The sequence below is a fragment of the Monodon monoceros genome, unplaced genomic scaffold, assembly GCF_005190385.1.
Source record: "Monodon monoceros isolate NGI ecotype Baffin Bay Population unplaced genomic scaffold, NGI_Narwhal_1 Super_Scaffold_5, whole genome shotgun sequence".
In the NCBI taxonomy this organism is placed as follows: Eukaryota; Metazoa; Chordata; class Mammalia; order Artiodactyla; family Monodontidae; genus Monodon; species Monodon monoceros.
The window spans coordinates 105824353-105846648 of NW_021703782.1; the positions used below are offsets into that span (position 1 = coordinate 105824353).

Consider the following 22296-nt stretch of genomic DNA (forward strand, 5'->3'; position numbering starts at 1 on the left):
CCCCCAGTCTTCACCAGGCAGCATGCAGGTGACAGGCCTTGGAAGATCTCTTAACAGCCCGGTTGGATGTGCTCAGACACACTGGGGACCAGCACAACCAGAAGCTTGCCCTCTGCTGGCAGGACCCACTCCCTGTTTAGTGCTCACGGCACAGGACCCAGCGACAGAAGAAAAAGGAACACGCAAGAACAAGCAGTATGGCTAAATTCATTTATTCTGAAATAAAAAGTGAAACAGGAGTCGAATCACCCGGGCACAAACCCGTCCCCGCCTCCACCTTCTCTCTCCGACCTACACTATCAATAAATAATTTTCCCCAGCCCCAAATATTTAATAGAAGGTCCTCCCCATTTACCAGCGCCAACCTCCAATGTGATACAGGGGGCTTCCCTACCTCCAGAATATACAAAATGTTACACAGTTACAGTATAAACACTGGGGAGGGGGCCCACCCCGGCACCAGCTTATGTCCTTGCCTGGCCTCGGTTTGCCCAACCTTCCCAAGGCCTGTGAGAGTGCTGCCCAGTTGTCTGGCTGGGCAAGGGGGAGGGGGGGCACTTGTGCCCCAAAGTGCCTCTGAATGGAGGACTGCTTGGTGGGGGTGAGGAGACCAGCAGGGAGCCCCTGCTCCCCAAGAATGGCAGCCTCTTAAATAAACTACCTTGACTGAGCCTCCGGCTCTTTGTTTTTCTGGAACTATTAATAGCCCAGAGATCAAGACACAGCCCTGGCCAAGATGGCAAGGGGTCTGCACCTATTTGTCTCCCCCCATTAGACAGGGGGCTATACCCCTTTTCAGGGGGTGTTTTAGGGATGAAGGGTGCCAGGAAGGAGGGACGGGGCAGCAGGTACGGGCAGGGGCAGAGCGCCCCGGCCCCAGGTCTCCGGTCTTTGCCCGTAGGGTCAGGCAGTTAGACCACCAAGATCTTCACTTCATCGTTGTCGTCAGTCTCGTAGAAGAAGGGGATGCAGGTGCTGCTACCCAAGACCGGGCACTCCCGGGGGTTCTGGATCTCGCGCAGCAGCTGCATGATCTGGTGCGCAGTGCGGTTCTCAGGGGTCGTCTGGCCCCGCAGGGCTTCCCCCTGGGTGGGGTCCACGTTGTCCTTGAGGCTCACCTCACGGAGACCTTTGTAGAGAGAGAGAGAGGCAGGGCTCAGAGTGGTGTGCCAGCTCTCCCCTGCCCGCCCGCCGGTCCTCCCGGAGGGCGCTACTCACCACCGTCGTCGGCAGCACCAGGCTCCTGGGGGGCTGGGGGCGCTGTAGTGGGCTCACCAACAGGGTTCTGGGCAGCCAAGAACTTGCCATACCATTCATTTCGCTCGCCCACCAGGCGTAATACCAGTTCCCGGAGCTCCAGCAGCTTCACCTGGAGGGACAGGCGCTCAGCACCCGCACCCCACCCCACCCCCGCCCACAGAGACAGTCACAAGGACCCCTATACCTTCATTTCCTCCTTGTCCTGAGCCAGGCGGCTGATGTACTCCTCCTTCTCCTGGTGCCGCGCCTTCAGCACCGCCCTCTGACTCTGATAAAGGGCGATGTACTCTCCTGCGGGGAGCGGGGAGGGCGAACAGGGCTCAGGTGCAGGGCTGCCCCGATCCAGCCCTCGGCCCCCCGCCCCAGGCCCCCGCCTCTCCACTCACCAATAGTGTCTGTCTCTCCGGACAGCTGGATACAGCGATGCTCCAGCTCCTCTACCCGCTCCTTCAGATCCACTTTCTCCTGCATGAGCGCTGTGAAACGGCCCTGAAGCCACAACAGCAGGTCAGGGCTCGGCAGCAATCTGACCGCAGGCCCCCACCCTTCCTGGACCCCACTGGGGGCGACCCACTCACCTGCAGCTTGTCCATGGCCACCTGGAGGGCCTGGTGGGTCTCCGCAGGCACGCTGTCCCCCCGGGTCCCGGAGGCTGGGGCCTCCTTCTCCGCCCCATCCTGGGCCGGGGCTGCCAGGTGAGCCAGGCGCTGGCAGCGCAGCTTTTCCTCCTTCAGCTGCCCGCGCAGCTGGGCCTGCTCTTCCTCAGCACTGGCTAAGGCCGAGTTAAAAAATGTCACCTGCGGGCAAGAGGTGTGCGCATGCTTTTGTGGGGGATACTGAGGACCAGCGAGGGGTGGCGGGTGGAGGGATGCTCCCCGTCTCGGGGTCTTTGTGGGCATGCCTGTGGTTCAAGGATGACATGGCATCTGACTATGGCTCCCAGGGGAGCTTGGGGGTCCAGAGAAGTCAGAGGGAGGGAAACCACAAAGGGTGTCTGAGAGGAAGCACAGGGGGAGGTAGAAAGTAAGACAGGCAAGGAGCAGGTCAGCTCACCAGCAGCTCTCGGCTGTCGAGCTCCTCCGGCACGCTCAGCTTCGGCCGGGGGGCCTCCTCATCCTTCTCCTCACCGTCCGGTCCACCTCCTGCTGGGGACACATGGAGGGGCCTCAGACAACCCGACAAGGCAGGGCGAGCAGGCCGGGAAGAGAGCGTGCCGCCCAGCTCTGCCCCTCACCTCACTCGCTGCAGGAAGAGGATTCTCTGTCCTAAAGGTCTCTTCTAACTCAATTCCACGCTGCTAAAAGTCCCCCTGCTCCTCAGGCTGGGTGTTCTCCCTGCGGGCCGTCCTACTCACCTTCCCCAGGCACAGCCAGGAGGTTCAGCTGGGCTTGTAGCTGCCGGTTCTGCTGGTTGGCTGTTTCCAGGCGCTCCTAAGAGGCCAGGAAAGAAAGTGAGGAGGGACACAGGTTGCAGGCTTTCCCGTCAGGGGCCCAGCACTCCGACGCCCTCACCTGGGTCTCCTGTAACTCCTGGTGGGCCATCTGAACCGCCACCTTGCCCTGGACTTCCTCGTGCTGCAGCTGGTCCACGAGCTGCGTCTGCAGCAGCGCCTGCTTTTGCAGCCCCGCCTTCTCAGAGGCCAGCTGCTGATAGGCAGCCACGTACCGCTGCAGGTGGCTCAGGTACTGGTCCCGCTGCTGCTGCAGATCCTGAGCCTCCTGGCTCTTCACCTCCACCTGCGGGAAGACCCTGGGGGTGAGGACAGGCTGTGGCTCGCTTCCGCAGTCGGAGCCCATAGACTGGGGAGGTTGGGCACAGACCCCTCTGCCTGAGGCAGGCACCGCGAGGCTCTGCTGGCTGCCCGGAGCCCCATGCCGCCTTCACCCAGCCCTCATAGCAAGCTTCTTTCTATCTTAACTTGAGGCCGCAGACGGGTGGAGAAGCAGAGCTCCAGCCGACATCTGTGAGGTGCACACTGAACGCCTAAGGCTTTACATGCATGATTCTCTAATCTCCAACACCTCTAGGAGGAAAATGATAACCTCCTTTTTTTTTTTTCTTTTCTATTTTTTTGGTAGCTCCACACCACCATGCAGGATCTTAGTTCCCCGACCAGGGATCAAACCCGCACCACCTGCAGTGGCGTCTCAACCACTGGACCGCCAGGGAAGTCCCGCTAACCTTTTAAGATAAGGAAACTGAGGCTTAGAGATGCGAGGGCTGAATCCAGGGCTGAACCCAAGGAGCTGGCCACCGTACACCCTCTCTTCCCCTCTAATTAGGGGCTCGATGCCTCTAGCGGGGACAATGACCTATGGCCCAGGGCTACTCAACTCTGAAAATCAGAGGCCAGGGGGCAAAAAGCAGTCACAGGCTCTGAAGGACTCTGGGGTCACCTGTCCTGGCCCCAGGTCCCTGGCTCCCCAGAGGCTGGTGCCTATCTCCTGGCCCTCCCGCTGGGGCAGGGCTTACCGTCTCCTTCAGCTCTCCTAGCCTCCCCTGCAGCTGGTCTAGCTCCTTGGCCAGCTCCTTCTTGATGTGCTGCTCCGAATGCAGCGCACTGGTTATCTCCATGTTCTCGTTGGACTGCACAGAGAGAAGCAATCAGCGGCCACCCAATGCAGCTGGAGACCCCAGAACTTGGTGTCTGCCTCCCACAGCTCAGGGAAGGGTGGAGGCAGGTAGGAAAGTCTGCCCCTTCCCCCCATAACCCTCCAAGCAGGGCTCTCCGACTCACAGCGTGCCTTCGTGGGCACCATTTCACAAAAGGTCCATATCACCCATTTTACAGGTGGGAAAACCAAGGCCCCAGACAGGTTAAGTGCCTTGCCCCGCCCCCAGAGGACTTGGCCAGGGAGGAGGGCAGGCTGGCCGCGAAGGGCTGCGCACCAGCCTGACGAATCCATTCTGCAGTTCAGCCAGCTGCTCCTTGAGCTCGCGGTTCTGGAACAGCGCGCGGCTGATGGTGGTGCGGTCGCTCTGCATGCTCTCTAGAATCTGCCTGCGCTCCTCGGCCTGCTGCCCCCAGCACTCGGCCGCCCGCTCCAGCTCCAGCAGCCGTTGCTCCTGTTCCTGATTCAGGCGACTCAGACTTTCGTTGTCCTTCACCTGAGCCTGCAGCTGCCGTGCCAGGCTCTGCAGTTCCTTCTGTAGCTGTTCGGCCTCCGCCTGCAGCCGTTGTTCTACCTCCGAGGGCCCGGCTGGGGGCTCCTGAGGCGGAGGCACAGCTGAGAAAGGGAGCACACCGTCAGGGCCTCTCGCCTCTGCAGTCTCCAAAAACCGGTTTTGTTTTGGTTTTTTTTTTGGCCGCACCAGTGCAACATGAGGGATCTTATTTCCCCAACCAGGGATCGAACCCGTGCCCCCATGCAGCAGAAGCACAGAGCGTCAACCACTGGACCGCCAGGGAAATCCCTCCAAAACACCCTCTTCTTGGTCCACAGCTCCTGATTCAGCCTCCTTGCCCCAAATCTTGGCTTCCTGGCTCAATCTTTCAAGACACGTTCAGAAGGAGTTCCTCACATCTTTATGCTCAAGACCACAGTGGGCACTTCACCCCTTTTTTGCAGATGGGGACCCTGAGGCGCAGGGAAACTGCAAGACTTGCCAACTCCTGGGACAGACCTCTTTCCCTTGGCCACGGTGCCCTTCCACCCACTCACCTCCATTCTCAGCCACCCTCACCAGCGCCGACACAACCCTGCTCCCGGATCCCCCTGGCCCTGGCTTACCGATCTCGGTCCTCAGTTTGGCCAAACTGGTCTCCAGCTCCTGCACCTGACTCATGCTGCACTCCTTTTCTTCCCTCAACTTGCCCATCTGCCCAAAGCATGGGTGGGGGGGTGGGGGGAGAGCACAGGAGGGGGTCAAGGCCGGGCGACCACGTCCCTCTCCACCCCCACCCTCTAGGTACACACTTCCACCTCTGGCTGCACACAGCAAGCGTCGTGACTCCTGTTTCACAGATGCCCAGGTGGCCCGTCTAAGGAGGGGGGAAGGTCCCCTCTCACCTGCTCCAGCAGCTGCTGCGTCTTCTGCTGCCAAACGGCGCTCTCTTCTCTCATATTCACCACATACCGGTCCCTCTCTGCCTGCAGCTGCGCCAGAGAATCCTTCAGCTGCGGGAGCGGGCACAGAAGTTACCTCGGGCTGTCTGGGGCCTCACCTGCTCCCGGTCACCTGGGGTCAGCGTCCTCCCGCACCCCTCTCCCTGCACAATCTCACCCGCTCCACGTGGGTCTCCAGCTGTGCCTGCTCGTTCAGGGCCTGCTGTAACTGCTGGCTGCTGTCAGCGGTAGGTTGACTAGAAAACTGGATGGTGAAAAATGAGGTTGGATCTGGGAAGCCCAGGCTGCCCCACGCAATGCCCCCCAAAAGGTCAACGTACAACTCAGGGTTGTCCTCGTGTTATTAGAACCAGCTCCACAGGCTTTATTTTTACTAAATACTCGTGGCTCCCCAACCACCCCAATCCAGAGTGTATCCTTCTCGACCCTTCTCCATACACACGCAAACACGTTTAATTAACGCACAGTGCAGCTGTGCTGTCACGGGGTAGTATCATATATGGTTCTGCACCTTAATTTCACTTTGCTGCAAACAAGATATACTTAATTTCTGTAATGGTTACATAGTAGTCCAATAAATGAACATGGCATACTTTAACCGTACCCTTACTGAGGGCAGGAAGGCAGAGAATCACTGTGCATGCAGGAAAACTAAAGAGGAGGCTCTCTCAGACCTGAGCGCCCTGTCTACCTGGAGGCTTGGCCCCGAGAGGAAGGGAGCGGACTCTCGGGGCTAGCCTTGTAACTGTCATCCATAAAACAATGGTTTTCAACCAGGATGCTTTAAAAATAAAACTAAAAAAGGCCTATCCCTGAGCTTCTGATTCCAGAGGTCTGGGCAAGGCCCCAGTTTTTCTCCTATCTCTAGAGGAGTCTATGGCAGGACCAGAACGAGGATCCAAATGTTCTGGTTCCTGGCCGGAGGCCACCCACAGTGACCCTAAGAGACCCGGGCCCCGCCAGGTGGGGCCCGCACTCCCTGGGGCTCCAGGCCCACCTGCCGCAGGAGCAGCTCGGACATCTCCACCTTCTTCTGCAGCTCCTCCATCCCCAGCTGCATGGCCGCCTTCTCTTTCGCCATGACCCGCAGCTTCTCCTCCAGCTCCGAGGTCTGCTGCTTCAGGTCCTCGTTGCTTTTGCTGTGACAGGCGGTAGTGGAGGGAGGCGTGAGTAAAGAACAGAAAGGGTCACTCCGGTGACCAACCCACTACCTTTGCCACAGAACCACAGAACAGTTGCTTTGGAAGGGACCCCAGGATCAAGAGTCACAAGTGGCAGGCCACAGAGAGGACATGAGTTGCCTGAGGCCACAGCAGGAGTCGGTGGCACAGCTGGGACAGCAGAGCCTGGCTCTGCACGCATGCGAAGCTGTACCAGCTCCTCACCCGCTCCCTCGGCTCCTCCCCACTTCCCAGCCCTCCCCCACTATCCCTATCCTACTTGTTCTTGTATAAGTCCAGCCTGAGGGCATCTCGCTCTTTGGTTAATTCTTTGTTGTACTGCAAACACAGAGAGGCGAGGTCAGGAGAAGGGAGGTGGAAGATGCAGACTAACAGCAGCAACAGGAGGACTCCCAGCAACACGTCCTCACCTGGTGTCAGGCTTTATATTTTTTCAAAGCACTTCCAAGCTCATGTTCTCATTTGGTTTTAATAAGAACTCGGGAAGGGTGGAAAAGGCAGGTGGAGAGCTCTAACTCACGGCGGGCTCACAGGCCCAGGGACAGCAGGTAACACTGCCATCATTCTCCCTGTTATCAGCCCCACGTCTGAACCTTTCCTGAACACTCTCTCAGCCAACATTCCCATTTCAAACTCACAATCACCCTGGGAGGCAGTTACTATTACTATCTCCATTTTACAGGTGAACGACACGGAGCGTTAGAGGTTAAGTGGCTCGCCTAACATCACTTAGAGCTGGGACTCCTGAACCATGTTCTCTCCCCGGGGTGGGAGCACAGATATGATGGGGGGATTAAATTGTATTGTAATCTCTTGTTCATTTTTTGAATGGATGATACACTCACACAGCCCCTAACTCAGAAGGTACCAAAGTGCCACATCTCTCAGCCATCCTGCTCCTCTCCCCTGGGCTTTTATGAATCCTTTCCGACCTGTCTTATACATATTTCACACACGTACTTCTCTCTCTCTTAGCGCGGTAACGGATAAAAATACTGTTCTGAACCTTCACAGCCTGAACACCTAGCACTTGGGCCAGAGCCCGCAGCCAGTAAAGGGCAAAGCTGGCGCTCTGGCTCTGGGCTCTGCATCCAGCGCTCGCTCTAGACAGCACTCCCCCCTCCCCCAACAACTCGCCACAGCAACCAACTCGCGCCCGGGTTGCTTCTCACAATCACACAACTTTAAAGCAGCAACACAGGGCCAGTGCTGCCTTCTGGGCAGCAAGTCACTCCGTGCTGCCGAAGGGACCTCTAGGCTCACCCCACCCACGTACCACCTCCCGCGGATGGGCAGACTGCTGGGCTCACCCTATCGGCCTGCTTCTGCTGCGTGGAGACGGCAGACAGCGTCCGTTCCAGCTCTCCCACACGCTGCCTGGATGACCGCAGGCAATTAGCAAGGTCCTCCAACTCTTCTGAAATGACAGCATGAGAAGGGAAGCCCAAAGAAGGAATCCCGCTGAAGGCCAGCCAGTGCACCCCTCAGGCCGAGGGGTCAAAGGGTGCCTAGATTCCCACCTGCTTTCTGCCTGGCTGCCTGTTGGGTGTGAGCCAGAGCTGTCTGTAATTCCGTCTTCTCAGACACCAGAATCCCTATGGTCTGGATGTGGACCTTTGGGAGAAAGGGCAAACAAGTGCTAAAAGCAGAAAAGCGATGTTTCCTGGGGGCCGTGAGGGACCCTGGTTCAGCCCACTCACCTGCAGCTGTTCTCTCAGAGCCCCTTGTTCCTTCACGAGCTTCTTCTCAAATTCCTTCTTCTCCTGCAGGAAAAGAGAAGAAACAGCTCTTACTGGTAGGCAGAGGTGAAACAGCGAAGGATATAGCCCCCAGAATGTCATCACTGGCCCAGGACAGGCCCACCGATGAGAACAGATAATTGGCCACCCTGGGAGTAGGGGATGGGCGGGGAGGGGCAGGGGGTAGGCCCCCTCTTTCTCCAGGCTGCCAGCAGGCAAGAGGAGAATGGGCCTCTACATCTGAATCCTCCCCCAAACCCATCAGCCACGGGAGAAGCAGATAAAGAAATCGCATTACTTTTTCCAGTTGATCCAAAGTTTCCTGTTTCTCTTGTTTCTGTGGGGAGAGTCATAGGAAGGTGACTGAGATTGTCCCCCTTTCTCACGATCCTCAGACCAAGGAGGAGGGATGGGCAGGGGCCAGGAATGGGTTAAAAAGGGAGAGTTCATGGGGACATAAATGGATGAACGCTTCTCAAGCTAAGAGACTTTGGGTCTTGGGAAGTTTTGCTCACGGCCACAGTAGTGAGAGTCTGGATCTGATTCCCTTGAAGGGACAATGACATAAACCTCTAGAAATGGAGTCTGAGAAGGTCAGACCACCCTCTGCCAGCTCACAATCTGGAAGGGGGCATTCATTCACTCAAGGAATGTTTCCTGAGCACACACTGCAGGCCAGGTTCTGTTCTTAAGAGCAAAGATATGGGAACGAAAATGACCTTTAAATCTCTGATTTTTTGAGCTTAAAGGGACCTTGGACACCCTCTAATCCTACCTCCTCAGGAAACTAAAGCCCAGAGAGGACAGCTGACTTGTCCAAGGTCCAAGTCGGAACAAATCAGGGGCTGAGTCAGGGCTGGGACACACCGGTCAAGCTAGTGCTCCCCCTACAGGCAACAGCCCCAGGGCAAGCGTGGGGAGGACTCAAGCGGGGGTCTCTGGAGAACAGAGTAGGCAAAGAGGGCAGCCAGAGAGAGAGCCATGCTGCGTGCTGTGCTCCGAGGTCCCTCCAGCTGAGACCTAGGCCCCCCGGCACCCCATTCTCCCTTGGCACCGGGGTCCCCAGCCCCTTTCTTCAGAGCCCCAAGGTGAGACTGGGGCCCCAGACTGGCAGCGTGGAATCCGGGGACGACGCTGGACTCTTACCAATTGCTCTATCTTGCTACTGAGTTGTTTGTTTGTTAGATTGCTGGAGTCCATGGCTACTGATAGTTCTTGGTACCGGCTCTGAGGCGCATGCAGAGAGGAAGAGGAGGACTTGGAGGAGGGGCAGGGGAGGCAGAGAGAGCGATCACTAGGGTTGGGGGGTGTCTGGGCTGTGTCAGCTGGTAGTGGGGCACCCAGCCCCCGCTGTGGGAGGAGGGAGGTGGGGGCAGGTGGGGGCTGGCCTGCAGGGTCACTGGGCCACGGTGCAGGCCCCCTTACCTCCAGATTCTTTATGTCAGTACAGGATGCTAGACCCTCCCCGTTGATGTAAGATGGGGACTAGGAGAGATGAAAGGGTTCACATGGAAACGTGATCTATCCCCCTCAAGGCCTAAGCCCTCCAACATCTTCCCCATCAACTGGCAACATTTCCTTTTCTGCCTAACTTGCCACCCCCCCCCAACCCCTTCCTGTGCCAATTTCTCCTCGTTCTTAATTCCCTCTTGTCCCCCCCTCCCAAGCAGCTCTCATCTGCAGGATAAAATGATGTAACCAATCTCATGGTCCAACCCCTTCATTTGGACAGCGTCAAAGAGGAGACTCAGGGCTTCCCTGGTGGCACAGTGGTTAAGAATCCACCTGCTAATGCAGGGGACACGGGTTCGAGCCCTGGTCTGGGAGGATCCCACATGCCGCGGAGCAGCTAAGCCCGTGCGCCACAACTACTGAGCCTGCACTCTGGAGCCCGCAAGCCACAGCTACTGAGGCCCGCACGCCTAGTGCCCGTGCTCTGCAACAAGAAGACAGCGCAATGAGAAGCCTGCGCACCACAACGAAGAGTGGCCCCCGCTCGCCACAACTAGAGAAAGCCTGTGTGCAGCAACAAAGACCCAATGCAGCCACAAACAAACAAATAAATAAATAAATTTATAAAAAAAAATTAAAAAAAAAGAGGAGACTCAGAGAAGTAATGACTAGCTAAACATTATCCAGCCAAGCTGCCTGGTCCCAGGACCTTCCCTTCCTCTTGGGAACCTCTGTCTCGGTTTCTTTCCGTCATATCTTCCTTCCCTCTCTAGCCCACTCCGGGCTCCAATTCTGGGGGTGGTACCTCGGACACAAGACCGTTGAGCTGCTGAGATAGCTGTCGCAGGCTCTCAGTGGATGAGAAAGACCTGAGGATGAACACAGCAGTCAGGGGTGCAGGAGGCTCGATGGGAAAGAGGGGGTCACGGGCAGTGGCCTAGGGATAGCTGGCCCCGCGGGAGACACTCACGTGCTTTCGTCAACGGGACTAGGATCATTGTCAGCATCACGGTTCTGTTTGGAAAGAAACGTATGAATCGGTCATTCAGTTTCCAGTAAGAACCACTCACGGCGCCGAGCGTCCGCCCGCACCTCAAGGAGAACCTGCTCTTGGCCTCCCCCACCCCAGTCCTCAGGAAGGGCGCCTCGCTCTAGGCGCCAATCTACCTGAAGGAAGGGGAAGGGCTCCACGGTAGGTCCGGTCCTCCAGGAAGGAGGAGGGGGTGAGTACAGAGTGGGGCAGCAGGCCAAGGGGGAAGAGGCACGAACCTGAGCTGATGCCATGCTAGTGACACGGGGGGGACTAGCACAGGGGGAAGGGACACCGCCGGGTGACACGGTGTCATCAGCAGACGGTGTAACAGGAGCGGCGCGGTCTTTGGGCGCCTGTCACAGAACAGAGCAGGGGGTTAGGGGGCCACGCAGGGCAAAAGTCGCCTCACTGCCATGAATGGGGGGGTGCAGAGCGGGTAGGACAGGTGTTGCTGCAGTCAGAGTGACAGTCACACATGCTGGGAGCCACTCTGGGGGGTGGCTACGGCTCGCCCAGACCTCGGGCCAGTCTGCAGCCTTCCGGGACTGCACAGCCTCCTTCGAGAACACGAGGGCCTTGTTCTCCCTGGAGCTCAGCTCCCTGGCTGACCTACGGCAGCTACAGCAGGTGGAAGGAAGGTGTGCCAAGTCAGGGAGAAGCAAGGCCCTGCTCTTCCAGAAAGCCAGTCTGTGGCCCAGAGGGGCCCTCACCCGGGGCCCCACGCTGGGCAGAGGGTGGCAGTGATGAAGGAGCAGAGCGATCTGCCTCTTTCTTCTTGTTCTCCCTTCCTTCCTTCCCTCCTTCCTGCAACTACTGGAGTGTCTCCATGACTCAGGCCTTTTCTGGGAAAGAAGCTGCCCAACGAGAAGGCTCTCCCTGCTCTTACAGGTAAAAAGAAAACCATGGCCACTACCCATCCCAACCTCCTGGCTCCAAAACACCTACCCAACCAAGAAACAGCTGAGAAACCAGAGGTAAGACGTCTACCCTTTGACTCCTGTCATCCTGGAGAACAAACGTGGGATTGAGGGCCAGGAGCCATGGAGAAGTTCTCTCTTGGCCCAAATGGATCCACTTGCTTGACCAGAGCCCCACTCGGCCTCTCTCCAGGCTCAGGCCTGACACTTAGTCCAAGCCTCTGGCTCGAGGGATCTAATGTTCAATAGGTGAGATGGGGAAGAGGGCTGATAAGCCAAAGCTTGACGAGGGAAGAGCACCGGGGAGCCAAGGCCTGGCCAACGAAGCTGAGTCTGGAAGGAAGAGGCTGCACCTCTCTTGGGGGAAAGGGCTGCCTGCTCTCTGGAGCCTCAGCCCTGGCCTCTGAAAACCCAAATCTACTGCCCTCCTTAGAGCAAGCAGCACAGAGCCTGGGGAGCTGAAGATGAATCAAGCTGTTTGCTTGGTGACTGTCCACGCTGTGACCTTTGACGCCAGAACCTGGTGTTGCCTTGTCAACCTGGACTACTGAATCTAATAGGTAAGAGCAGGGGTTCAGCAGCTGGCTAGGCATGAGACTTTGGGGGAGGGGAGCACACTCTTAGCCACGGGCCCTGGCGAGCCCTGGGTCCCTCCTGGCCTCTTGGGTGCCCACGGATCCCTAGCATTAGAAACAAGAAAGCTCAGAAGGGGAAAAGTCTTTTTCTGAGGACTTAAATATACTTAATGTGACAATTTTGTGAGCAACCAAGTTATTTCATAATTTTGAGTCATATAGCTAAGTATGGAATTTTAAAAAACATTGTCCACTCCCCTCCAATGTCCCATTCCATTAAAAAAAAAAACCTTTTTTTTCTATCCACTAGTCCTCAGTTCTGGAAATGTCATCAGCTCTGCCCAGGATACTGCAATCACAGGCCTGCACTACTAGAGCAGAAAACTTAAGTGAGAAACAATTATTGATATAGAGAGGATTTTAAAACAACAAGAAGGGAATATGGGGATCTGGGTCTTCATTTCCAGGACAGCAGAAGGATGCGGGCCCAGGGCCTTAGAACAAGAGTACAGATGCACAGCTTCGGGACTCCTGTAGGCCTGCGCTCCCCTCCCCGTGCCACCCAGCATCTCCTCTGAGCCAACAAGGTGAGTCACAGCACCTGGACAGACCCGATCGACTGGGCATGAGCAGTCCTGATGATTGAAAGACTCTCTAACCCCAGCCAACAGTTCCCTGTCCCAGCCCCTCTCCCCGTGCCCATCTCCAGCAGGACCTGGCCCCCTTCCAGCCCTACTCCTCTAGCCTGGCAGATGTCCGCCGAGGAAGTTAATTAAGGAGGAAGTGACAACATCATGTCCGGAGAAGGTCATCTAGTCCAGGGGCACCCCAGGCTCCCCGCCTTTCTGGAAAGTACTCTGCGAGCTCATAATCCTGGCTGTTACCTGTATTACGCCCTCTGCCTGGGACTCCCATTTCCCCTACTCTCAATGTGGATGACTGCTACCCACCTCTAATCTTCAAACCGGCCTCAAATGCCACCCCCTCCAGCCTCGAGTCCATTTAGAACCAACCTCTCTGCCTTGTCGAGCATTTGGAATGTTGCCATATTCCAAATGTTTCTTTCATCTGTTTTCTACAGCCCCTAGCAACATGCCTCTGCTCTCAAGGGCCCACTGAATATGGTTAAATGTCCAGTTAATTTTTAAAAGAGAATAGGGGCAGAATGTCCTGACCACTCATGTGTTTGGTTAACCTCACATCCCTTACAGATAGCTCCATTGAAAAAAATAACCTCAATCCTTGTAACTATAATGCAAACTCCTTTTCTCTTAACCCTACATTCCCTACTGCCAAACCAAAATGAACTGATCAACTCAAAAAAAAAAATCACAAACTACTTTGTGGTCTATTGGTCTTTTGGGGTCAGATGCCCAGGGGCCAAGACTTGAAGGTTTGGTTTTATTTAACCTCTCCTAGTTTGATAGCACCACAGACATTCAAACTGGAGGCTCAAAGAGCCCAAATCCCACACACCTGTTCTGGAAGCTATTCCCAAGTTACCTTTAACCTCCAAGGAGCATCTCACCTTCTCCAAGACGATAAAAGATGGGGGGGGGGGTCGGGGGGGAACCCAATCAACCAAGCAGGTGAAAAAGCAGACATGAACAGGCCCAGGGTTAATGACAGCAACATAAAATAAGCCAGAGGCCAAGTATCCCCCAAACCAGAGAAGCCTCAGGGCATGCAGAGCTGGGAGGGAGCAAGCCAGAGAGGGGGTCTCGGCACTGCCTCACCTTCCACTTGTCCAATGGGGGGATCGCTACCCCATTGGAGCGGTTAAGGTCGGACACCAGCACCTTCAGAATGTCCTGAATCTATAGGAGGCGAAAAGGGAAAAATAAGGGCAGGGAGAGAAAGAGAAAAGTGGCTTAGAGAGGCAAGAGAGTCAGGGAAGGAAGAAGAGATGGGTTCAGGGCAATGGAATGCTGGAGAAGACAGAAAGGGATCAATACCACAGCCTGTGCCATTATCCAAACAGCCACTTGCTGCCTTGCCAGAGGCAGAAATCAAGGTAAACAGATGGAAAAGTCCCCGGAACAATGCAGTCACATAGCTCCTTAGGCGAACAGTGCAGCTCTTAATAGCTTCTTAGACCCTCAGGCCCAGACTTTTAAAAACCAGACTTCAGAACAAGGGTCCGCTTGAACAAAGCGGGCTACAGCTAAAAAATAAGTCTGAAAGACAAGGATCTGATCCAACAGTGTCATCTTACAGATGAGGAAACTGAGGCCCAGGGGAAGAAGTGATCTTCTTGAAGTCACCCAGCAAGCTGGTGGCAAAGATGGCCTTGAAACTCAGATGATCTCCTAATCCAAGGGACTAGGGACTCTCCTCACCACACCCTGGGGTTCTGTTGGTGCCTCTAAATGGAGAGCCTGAGGACAAGAGGCTGTCCTCACTGCCTGGCTTCCCACTGAGGACGGGGCTGAGGAAGATCACCAGAGCAGTAAGTCAAATAGCAACTCCTCTTTACTGAATGTTTACTCTGCACCAGGCCCTGTATCAGGGGATTGTTATAAAAACAACAACAATCTCATTTAAACTTCATAAGTGTAAGACAGTATTACCCCAGTTTTACCAATGTGGAACCAGAGACCCAACGAGCTTAAACAATTTGCCCAAAACCATATCCCCAACAGAGGGAGAGGCAGAATTCAAACCCAAGCTTCTTAGCCAATATCTGACATTTCTTCCACAATCTTAACCACTACCCTCTCCTGCTGTCCCTTGAGCACCCCATCCCCGGAAGGTGGCAAGACTCACATCCTCAGGTGAGGGACAACCACCAGAAGTGGTTTTCTCCGGGCTACTGCCATTCTTGATCTTTCTTTTTTTCTTAGCTCCTGCAGGAACACCAGGGCTGTTCTTCTGCTGATACTCCCTTAACTGCAAAAAGGAAAAGCAGTGAGGCTCATGAGACCTATAAGCCCCCTATATTCACATCCTACTTTACAGTTTACAGGAAGCAGAGGTGGAAAAGTAAACATTTAATCAGACATCAGGGTCCTTTCTTACACCTCTTTTAGAGCTGCACACCACTGCTTCTCAAACTTTTACATCAGTGTATCCTAATGGCAGAAGGCAGTGAAGGCACACACCCCTAGTGAATCTGGGAACGTAACAGAAAGAGGACAACCCAAACACCATTTCAGAGAGAAGTCTATTATAATCTTACAAATCTATGCAAACGTCATCCCTAAGCACATTAATATAAAAGGCTTTTTCTCTCTCAAGAGAATCAAGCAAAACTGATGCTCCAGTCCCATGTTTATCCTGTGGCACTCAGGGCAACCCATGTTGAGATGATGATTTGGGAAAGAGTCCCAGCTGTGAAGTTCAGTTTCACGCGATCTGTTCCACAGAGGATAAGCAGATCTCACTCCAAAGGAGCACTGAATGACGGGCACTCTGGTCTCAGAATCATAGCGAATTAGAACGTAAGGTAGAAGATTCAGATTAAAACTATGAAAGTCTCTCTGGATAGAAACCTGGGAAAAAACCAAACTAAACAAAGCACATTCTCCCCACTGCCACCCAGAGATATTGTCAATGTTTCGAGATCACTGGCTTTTTACGCTATCGACACCAAAGGATGGGGTACAGTCTAGAGTGAGGGAGCCTGAAACCCAGGTGGGACCTAGGTCCCACAGTCCCAAGTCCCCTTCAAGCTAGAAATTTGTGCTGCAACCAGAGAATCCGGAAAGAATGTGAAAACACAGGGGGACTGGGTAGTAAGATCAAACACCGGGCTCGTGGCGGTAATGACAGTTCAGAGGGGGATTATGACTTGACTACTTTCCACTCCTCCCTACCGATGCCCGAGTCGCCGTTCAGCGGTGGGGGAGGGGAACGCAAGGCCAGGACCGAGGTCCTTGAGACCGGGAGCCTAGGGAGCCCAGGGAACTCAGGAGGTCCGGTTCTGGGCGGCAGGAGGCGAGGGCCGAGCCTGGTGCGGGAAGCCCCCGGGGTCACCGGCCCAAAGTCACCCCGGGGTGACGAGCGAGGGCGGGGGCTGGGCTGCCGGGGGGCGGGACTGGCTGAGAATACTTTTGGAGGGGGACGCCAAGGGGCGCCGAGAGGCTCGCCCCGTGCGCCTCGAAGGCAGCACAGACTCTGGCCATGGCCCGGCCGTCGGAGGGGTCTCGGGCTGGGTCAGGGAGCCGCGACCCCGCACGTTTTACCTTTTTCTTGGCCGCAGCCAATTTGCTCTGTCGGGTTTCTTCCGACATCCCGGGACGGGGCGGGGGAAGGCGGGGGGGCCACATCAGCACGATCCCGGCAAGCACTGCGGAACTGCTTCCGGCAGCCACAGCGCCGCTGTGAGACGAAGCCAAAAGAGGAGGGACCAGGGCGTTACTAGGCCGCAGTGGTTTGAGCATAGCCTCAAATCCCTAATCCTATTAGTCGATGAGAAAGTTGAAAGGGAAAGAGGCGTGGCTAAACCACAGTTTACCAGGAGGGACGGGGGAAGGCCTGATAAAGACTGCGTGCGCAGCCGCTCTCCTTGTCCACCTGGTCGACGAACGGCGGGGAAGGGCGGGGCCGGATCTCGCAGCGTGCTTACGTAGCTATAGCTCTGTGGAGCTTCGGTGTGCGTCAGAGAACTGCGAATACCGGGCGGACCTGAGGGGCCGCTTCTCCGCACCCGCCCTGGACCCTCCGGCACTGCAGAGCTCCCCGAGTCAGGGGCCCCGGACCCCAGGGCTGAGGAGGTGGGCGAGGAGCGGACAGCAGGGCGAAAGCACATCTCTTCCCAGTCACTTTTCCTGACTCCCCGAAGCTCTGCCCCAGACTTTTCTCTCCCCAGAGATCGCCTCCAGAGACCACCCCCCCTTCCCCTGCTCCACATCAGAATCTCTCCTTTCTCCAGGATCCCTACCCCGATCCCGGGAGCATTATCTACCCTCTTCCCAACCGGATCCAGTCCCGGTCTCTGTACTTCACAGCAGTTCCTCCTCTCACACCCTCACAGTACCCCTTTCCTCCCAAAGCGGCCTCTAGTTCCAATCAGCCTTTTTCCCTCGGATTCCTCTACAGGACTCAAGCAGGACTTTCCAAAAGTTGCCGCGGGGCTTTCCGATCCCCTGTGAGTATGCTTGTGCCCCCTTCCTTGCCCTCCACCCTGCACCCCACTGCTGCTCCCAGCCCTCCTCTCCGTCCCCAGCAGCAGCTGACCCACCCCCAGTCCTCTTCAAGGTCTTCCCCCAGCTGACCTCATTCTGCTGAGAAACTCTAGGTCACCCCTCAGTCCTTCCCCATCTTTTCCTCCTGCCCACCAAGCTTCAAAGAAGAAACAGCGTCCTGTACTTTGTCAGTGGTACCCCCAGGCTCTCCAAATGGGCTCTGTCTCTCATCCTTCCTGACAGCACCACAAGTGGCTGGTTGGTTTTGTTCTTTTCACACCACTATCCCTCCCTCACCCATTCCACCCACATGGAAACCACTCCCTTTTCCTCAAATGCATGTACTCTCTCCTGCCTTAGGGCATTTCTATACACTGTCTGGAATACTTTTTCTTCCAGCTTTTTGCCAAACTGATGCCTACTCATCCTTTAAAGTTGAGCTTCCTCAGAGAAGTCTTAGGCCCACTTCGGGCTCAGGCCAATAGCTTTGTTAGCCACTCCCCGAGAACACTGTACTTCAACTTCAAAGCGCTTTTCAGACTGGTAGTTCGTTGATTGGTTATTTGTCATTCACTCATTCAATTTGACGAATTCATTCGAAATAGTGCTCACTATGTGCCAGGTACTGTTGTAGACACAGGGCAATCAGCGGTGAATAAAACAGAGTCCCTGCCGTCATGGTGTTTACACTCCAGTGGTATAAGGCCGTCAGTGAAAATAATATTAATGAAATATACAATATGTCAGGTGGTGGTAGATGTTAGAAAACATCAGGACAAAAGGATAGTGATTGAGGTGTGGCCATTTAAATGGGGGTGGTCAGGAAAGGACTTTCTGATGACGTGTGAGCTGTGAGCAGAGCTTTAAACGGAAATTTCTGGAGGAAGAGCATGACTGTCGGGGGTCCTGTGTCTGGGACTAGGCTATACGTTCCATGAAGGCAGGGGGCCGGGCTTGATGTCTTATCCATTGCTGAACCCCTGGAGCCTTTGCCATGGCAGCTCGTGTTTACTCACGATGTGTTGACTGACTGGTTAAAATCCCCTGTCCTAAGAATGGGAACCACGTCTTCCTCAGTCTCTTGTATTACAGTTGCTCCAACAAACATTTCCTGAAAATTAGCAGTGTACCAGGCACCGCCCTTCACAGCTTGTAGACGCAGAAAGGACAAAGATGAACTGTAGCCCCAGGGATGGGTTTTGCTACCCAATGCAATTATAAAGCCAGTGACATCATAGACTTGACAGGAGAATCCAAGATTCTCTAGGGTCAGATTGGGAACCAGGTTGGGCCCTTTAGTTAAAGTTGGGTTTGGCTGGGAGTGAAAGAAAACCCCAAATAATGGTGGCTTCAGGGACCAACAGTCATCAGGGACCCATACCTCTATCATCCAAGACACCAACTCCAGCATCCCTCCAGCTGGTAGGAAAGAGGAAGGCTAGAGAAAGGCATGCCCTCTCCCTGGAAGGACAGTTCCCAGACATCGCATATGCTATTTCTAGTTAAGTTCCACTTGCCAGAACTTAGTTATAGGGCCACATCTAATTCCAAGGGAAGCTGGGAAACGTAGTCTTATTCTGGGGTGGAGGGTGTCTATTACCTACCAGAAGCAGGGAGTGGATATTGGGGGATAATGTGTAGGTTCTGAATTGTAGATAATTGGTCAGTCTGGCTTATGACTCTTTGTGCCACGCAGCGGCCATCTCCCAAGTCTGGCCAGGCTGATGGGGCCAGCGAGGATTCTCTGCACCCTGACGTTCAGAAGCTGAAGGAGAAGAAGGACATGCTGGACAAGGAAATCTCCCAATTAATATCTGAGTAAGTCTCTTTGGGTTCCTCAGTGTGCTTAAGATAACTTTTTTTTTTTGGCCATGCCACGCCATGCAGCTTGCAGGGTCTCAGTTCCCTGACCAGGGATTGAACCTGGGCCACGGCAGTGAAAGCACCGAGTCCTAACCACTGGACTGCCAGGGAATCTCTAGATAACATTTAACTAGTGCCCAGTAACTGCAACCTAGCTTAGCATAAAAACAGGACTGTGCCAGGAATTCCCAGGAGAATAAGGGGAACTAGGAACTGGAAAGCCACGGCTCTCCCAGTCTTTTCTGGGGCCCACGGTCTCTGCCTCTGCTTCTGTCCGCACATGGGCTCTGTCCTCCCTCTGCAGGTGGGGTTTTCAGTGCCCAGGGGAAGCTGGCTCTTCCACAACTCCTGGGTTTTCCCATGCTCTTTGCTCCAGCCACATGGCACAGACTGAGCAGCCTTTGAACGTGCATGTCACCCTTGAGGGGATCTGATTAGCCACTCATGTGCCCATCTGTGAATCCCTTGGCTGTGACCAGGATTACCAGCGTGGCTGAGGAAGCCTCCCTAAGAGTACAGGGAGAATTTGCCAGGAGTGAGGGAGTGGGCAGATCTCCTGCCCTACCTTAAGCTTCCTGAGGGCAGGGTCTATCTTGGCATCACTATCTTAGTTCCCAATGCCAAGCACCCAGTAGGCCCTTAGTGAACATTTGTTAAATAGATGCCTTGTTACTCTCTGAACCTTGGAGCCTCACCAGCTTTCTCAACGATATTTTCTCTCTCTCTCTCCCTCTCTCTCTCTCTCCATTTCTCACCCCAGAGGCTACAGTGTAGATGAACTGGAGGACCACATCTCCCAGCTCCACGAGTATAATGACATCAAGGATGTAGGCCAGATGCTGCTAGGCAAACTAGGTGAGGGAGTCCCCATGCCCCAGGGGTGGTGGGATTTTGCTCCTGGGTCTTCTAAACTTACCCAACCCCCCTACCATTCTCAGCTGCCATGCTCCCTGAATGCCCCTCCCCTTCCTGGCCACCTAGCGAAGCAACTGTACAGCTCTTACCTGAGTGCCTGCGGTTTTTCCCTCGGGTATAGAGCCTGCTTTGGAGCTGTAGGCAGGTTTGAGTCTGGACTCACCCGCCTGCCTGAGGACTAGGGTTCCCAGTCCTCCGGGGCCTACTCAGACCAATGGAGACCCCAGCCTCGCCTCGGGTGGCCGACATGCTACAGAGGCAGAAAGTGCAAGGGGAACTCTGTGGCTTAAAGGGGTATTTTGTTCCTCCTCAAACACAGTCTCACTATCTAGAGGGCTGAGCCGAGACACAGGCACCTGTGTGTCTGAGCTGGCTGGGACAGCCCACCTTGGAGGTGAGGAAATGTGTAGGTGGCCTTGGTTCCATCACCTGGCTTGGATCGGTGGGCACTCTGATGTTCAGCCAGCAGGGACCATTTGGGACAGTGCCCAGAGCTGGGCTGTCTGCCCGCTGGCTGCCTGAGTTGTAGCTCTTGTCGCAGAATTGCCCATCAGCATCCGGGATTCCCCAGCAGGAAGGGCTTCTCCGTGTGTCAGTGGGGAATGGGTCTCAAAGGAGGGGAGGGAGAAAACAGAAGGGGGTGGAGGACGATCAGGGCCCAAGAAGAAAGGAATGTGAGGGGACTGTCGCCTAGAGGCCAAGGGGAATAAGCTCTTGTTTAGACAGAACCCAGTTTGAGACCTGTCCTTCCAGGTCATAGGACCTGGAGCAGGCGGAGTGTCCTCTTTCATTCATTCAGTGAGTATTTCCTGAGCACCTACTCTGTGCTACTCAACAGGGTATGGGGACGTTTTGGTGAACCAGACACTTGAGTGTCTCCATTCTCATGTGACTTATGTTTTGGTGTTGGGGTGGGGGAGGGGAATGGTCAAGAAGTAAAGGAACACAAATAAATGAATTATAAAATGTGTTAAGTGCAGTGAAGGAGACAAAAGACAGATGGAAAATATTGAGGTATGAACAAGGTAGCAGGTGGGGATGAGACAGGGTGGTCAGGGCAGGCCTCTGAGGAGACCCCTTCCCTTGGGAGGAGAGAAGAGTCTGTGAGGAGGCATGAGGAAGGGCATCACCAAATGGCAAGGGCATGCACATGGGCCAGGGTTTGCAGCTGGCCACTGATGCAATGTGAGTGTACACTTACATTTTCAGCACATGACTCTTGCTGCTGCTTCACGTGGGTGAGGGTTAAGTGAGTCTAGTTTGGAGGGACCAGACAGGGCCCACCGTGGAGGAGCCTGGAAGGGGTAGCAGGAGGGTTATCTGGGCCAACTAGGGGAGCAGGAAGAAAGTGCTGGAGAGGGTCCTGGGTAGGCCAGGGTTTTGGCCATTTTCCCTCCCACTTCTCCTACTGGACATTCTTCCTTCCTTCCTTCCTTCCTTTCAGCTGTGATCCGAGGTGTCACCACCAAAGAGTTGTATCCAGAATTTGACCTGGACATGAATGACTGAGCTCACAGCCCCTTGTCCACGGCCCACTGGGAGAGGCCGATGTGGACATGAGAAGCAGTGAAAGCCCAACTAGAGCACCTACAGGCTTTCCAGTGAGAAAGTGTCAGAAGCCCTTTTCTAGAGAGCCCAAGCCGAGTCAGGAAGGGGTGTTCCCAGCTCTGAGGTTCCTGAAATGTTCCAGTGATACCTGTGTATGTGTATATGTATCCTGTTTGTAAATAAACATATGAGCGATTTTGATGCGAATCTGTATGCTGATTCCCTCTCCTCTGATAGCCCCCTGATCCTACCCTGGAAAAAGAGAGCCTGCCTTGGATTATAACAAACTTCCATGTGCCAGGCACTGTACTAAATGCCTTATATCCATTATCTCTTAATGCTTCAATCCATCCTATGAGGAATTAGTATTACTATCCCCGTTTTACAGATGAGGAAATTGAGGCTCAGAGAGGCACAGTGACTTGCCTGAGGTCACACAGCCAGTAAGTGGCAGAGCAGGGATTTGAGCCCAGGTCTTAACTCTGAAGCTTCTGGTGTGCAACACTGCCTTTCTGGGCTGGGAAACAAGTGGGTAAGAGCTGAGAGTGAAATAGTGACATTGGGAGGAATTCTTCCCTGATCTATAGAATCAGGGTTCCACTCCCCAGTTGTAATTCTCT

The 22296-nt window shown here is 54.8% G+C and overlaps 2 protein-coding genes across 8 annotated transcripts; one reads left to right on the top strand and one right to left on the bottom strand.

The window, feature by feature from the left end:
• Nucleotides 1-179: 179 nt before the first annotated feature.
• Nucleotides 180-16544, bottom strand: GOLGA2 (golgin A2). Of its 6 annotated transcripts, none has more exons than XM_029201966.1 (27): nucleotides 16409-16544; nucleotides 14991-15113; nucleotides 13961-14041; nucleotides 10969-11085; nucleotides 10670-10713; nucleotides 10505-10568; nucleotides 9673-9732; nucleotides 9394-9474; nucleotides 8546-8584; nucleotides 8209-8271; nucleotides 8029-8122; nucleotides 7819-7925; nucleotides 6768-6826; nucleotides 6325-6466; nucleotides 5485-5571; nucleotides 5271-5378; nucleotides 4992-5079; nucleotides 4150-4487; nucleotides 3733-3846; nucleotides 2772-2996; nucleotides 2615-2690; nucleotides 2314-2405; nucleotides 1839-2057; nucleotides 1647-1749; nucleotides 1445-1551; nucleotides 1219-1369; nucleotides 180-1129 (listed from the first exon to the last, which is right to left on the bottom strand). In XM_029201966.1, exons 1-27 carry the CDS (start codon nucleotides 16490-16492, stop codon nucleotides 912-914), a joined length of 3084 nt encoding a protein of 1027 aa, XP_029057799.1. In that variant the 5' UTR covers nucleotides 16493-16544; the 3' UTR covers nucleotides 180-911. The 6 variants fall into 6 exon arrangements, with proteins under 6 accessions (XP_029057799.1, XP_029057803.1, XP_029057801.1 ...); XM_029201967.1 differs by having other exon boundaries at nucleotides 197-1129; nucleotides 2314-2402; XM_029201970.1 differs by lacking the exon at nucleotides 13961-14041 and having other exon boundaries at nucleotides 2314-2402.
• Nucleotides 16545-16597: 53 nt separating this feature from the next.
• Nucleotides 16598-21877, top strand: SWI5 (SWI5 homologous recombination repair protein). 2 transcript variants are annotated; one of them, XM_029201972.1, is made up of 5 exons: nucleotides 16598-16939; nucleotides 17265-17313; nucleotides 19047-19168; nucleotides 19974-20068; nucleotides 21573-21877. In XM_029201972.1, the coding sequence occupies exons 1-5, from the start codon at nucleotides 16635-16637 to the stop codon at nucleotides 21635-21637; spliced, it is 636 nt and encodes a 211-aa protein (XP_029057805.1). In that variant the 5' UTR covers nucleotides 16598-16634; the 3' UTR covers nucleotides 21638-21877. The 2 variants fall into 2 exon arrangements, with proteins under 2 accessions (XP_029057805.1, XP_029057806.1); XM_029201973.1 differs by lacking the exon at nucleotides 19974-20068 and having other exon boundaries at nucleotides 21573-21720.
• Nucleotides 21878-22296: the final 419 nt, after the last annotated feature.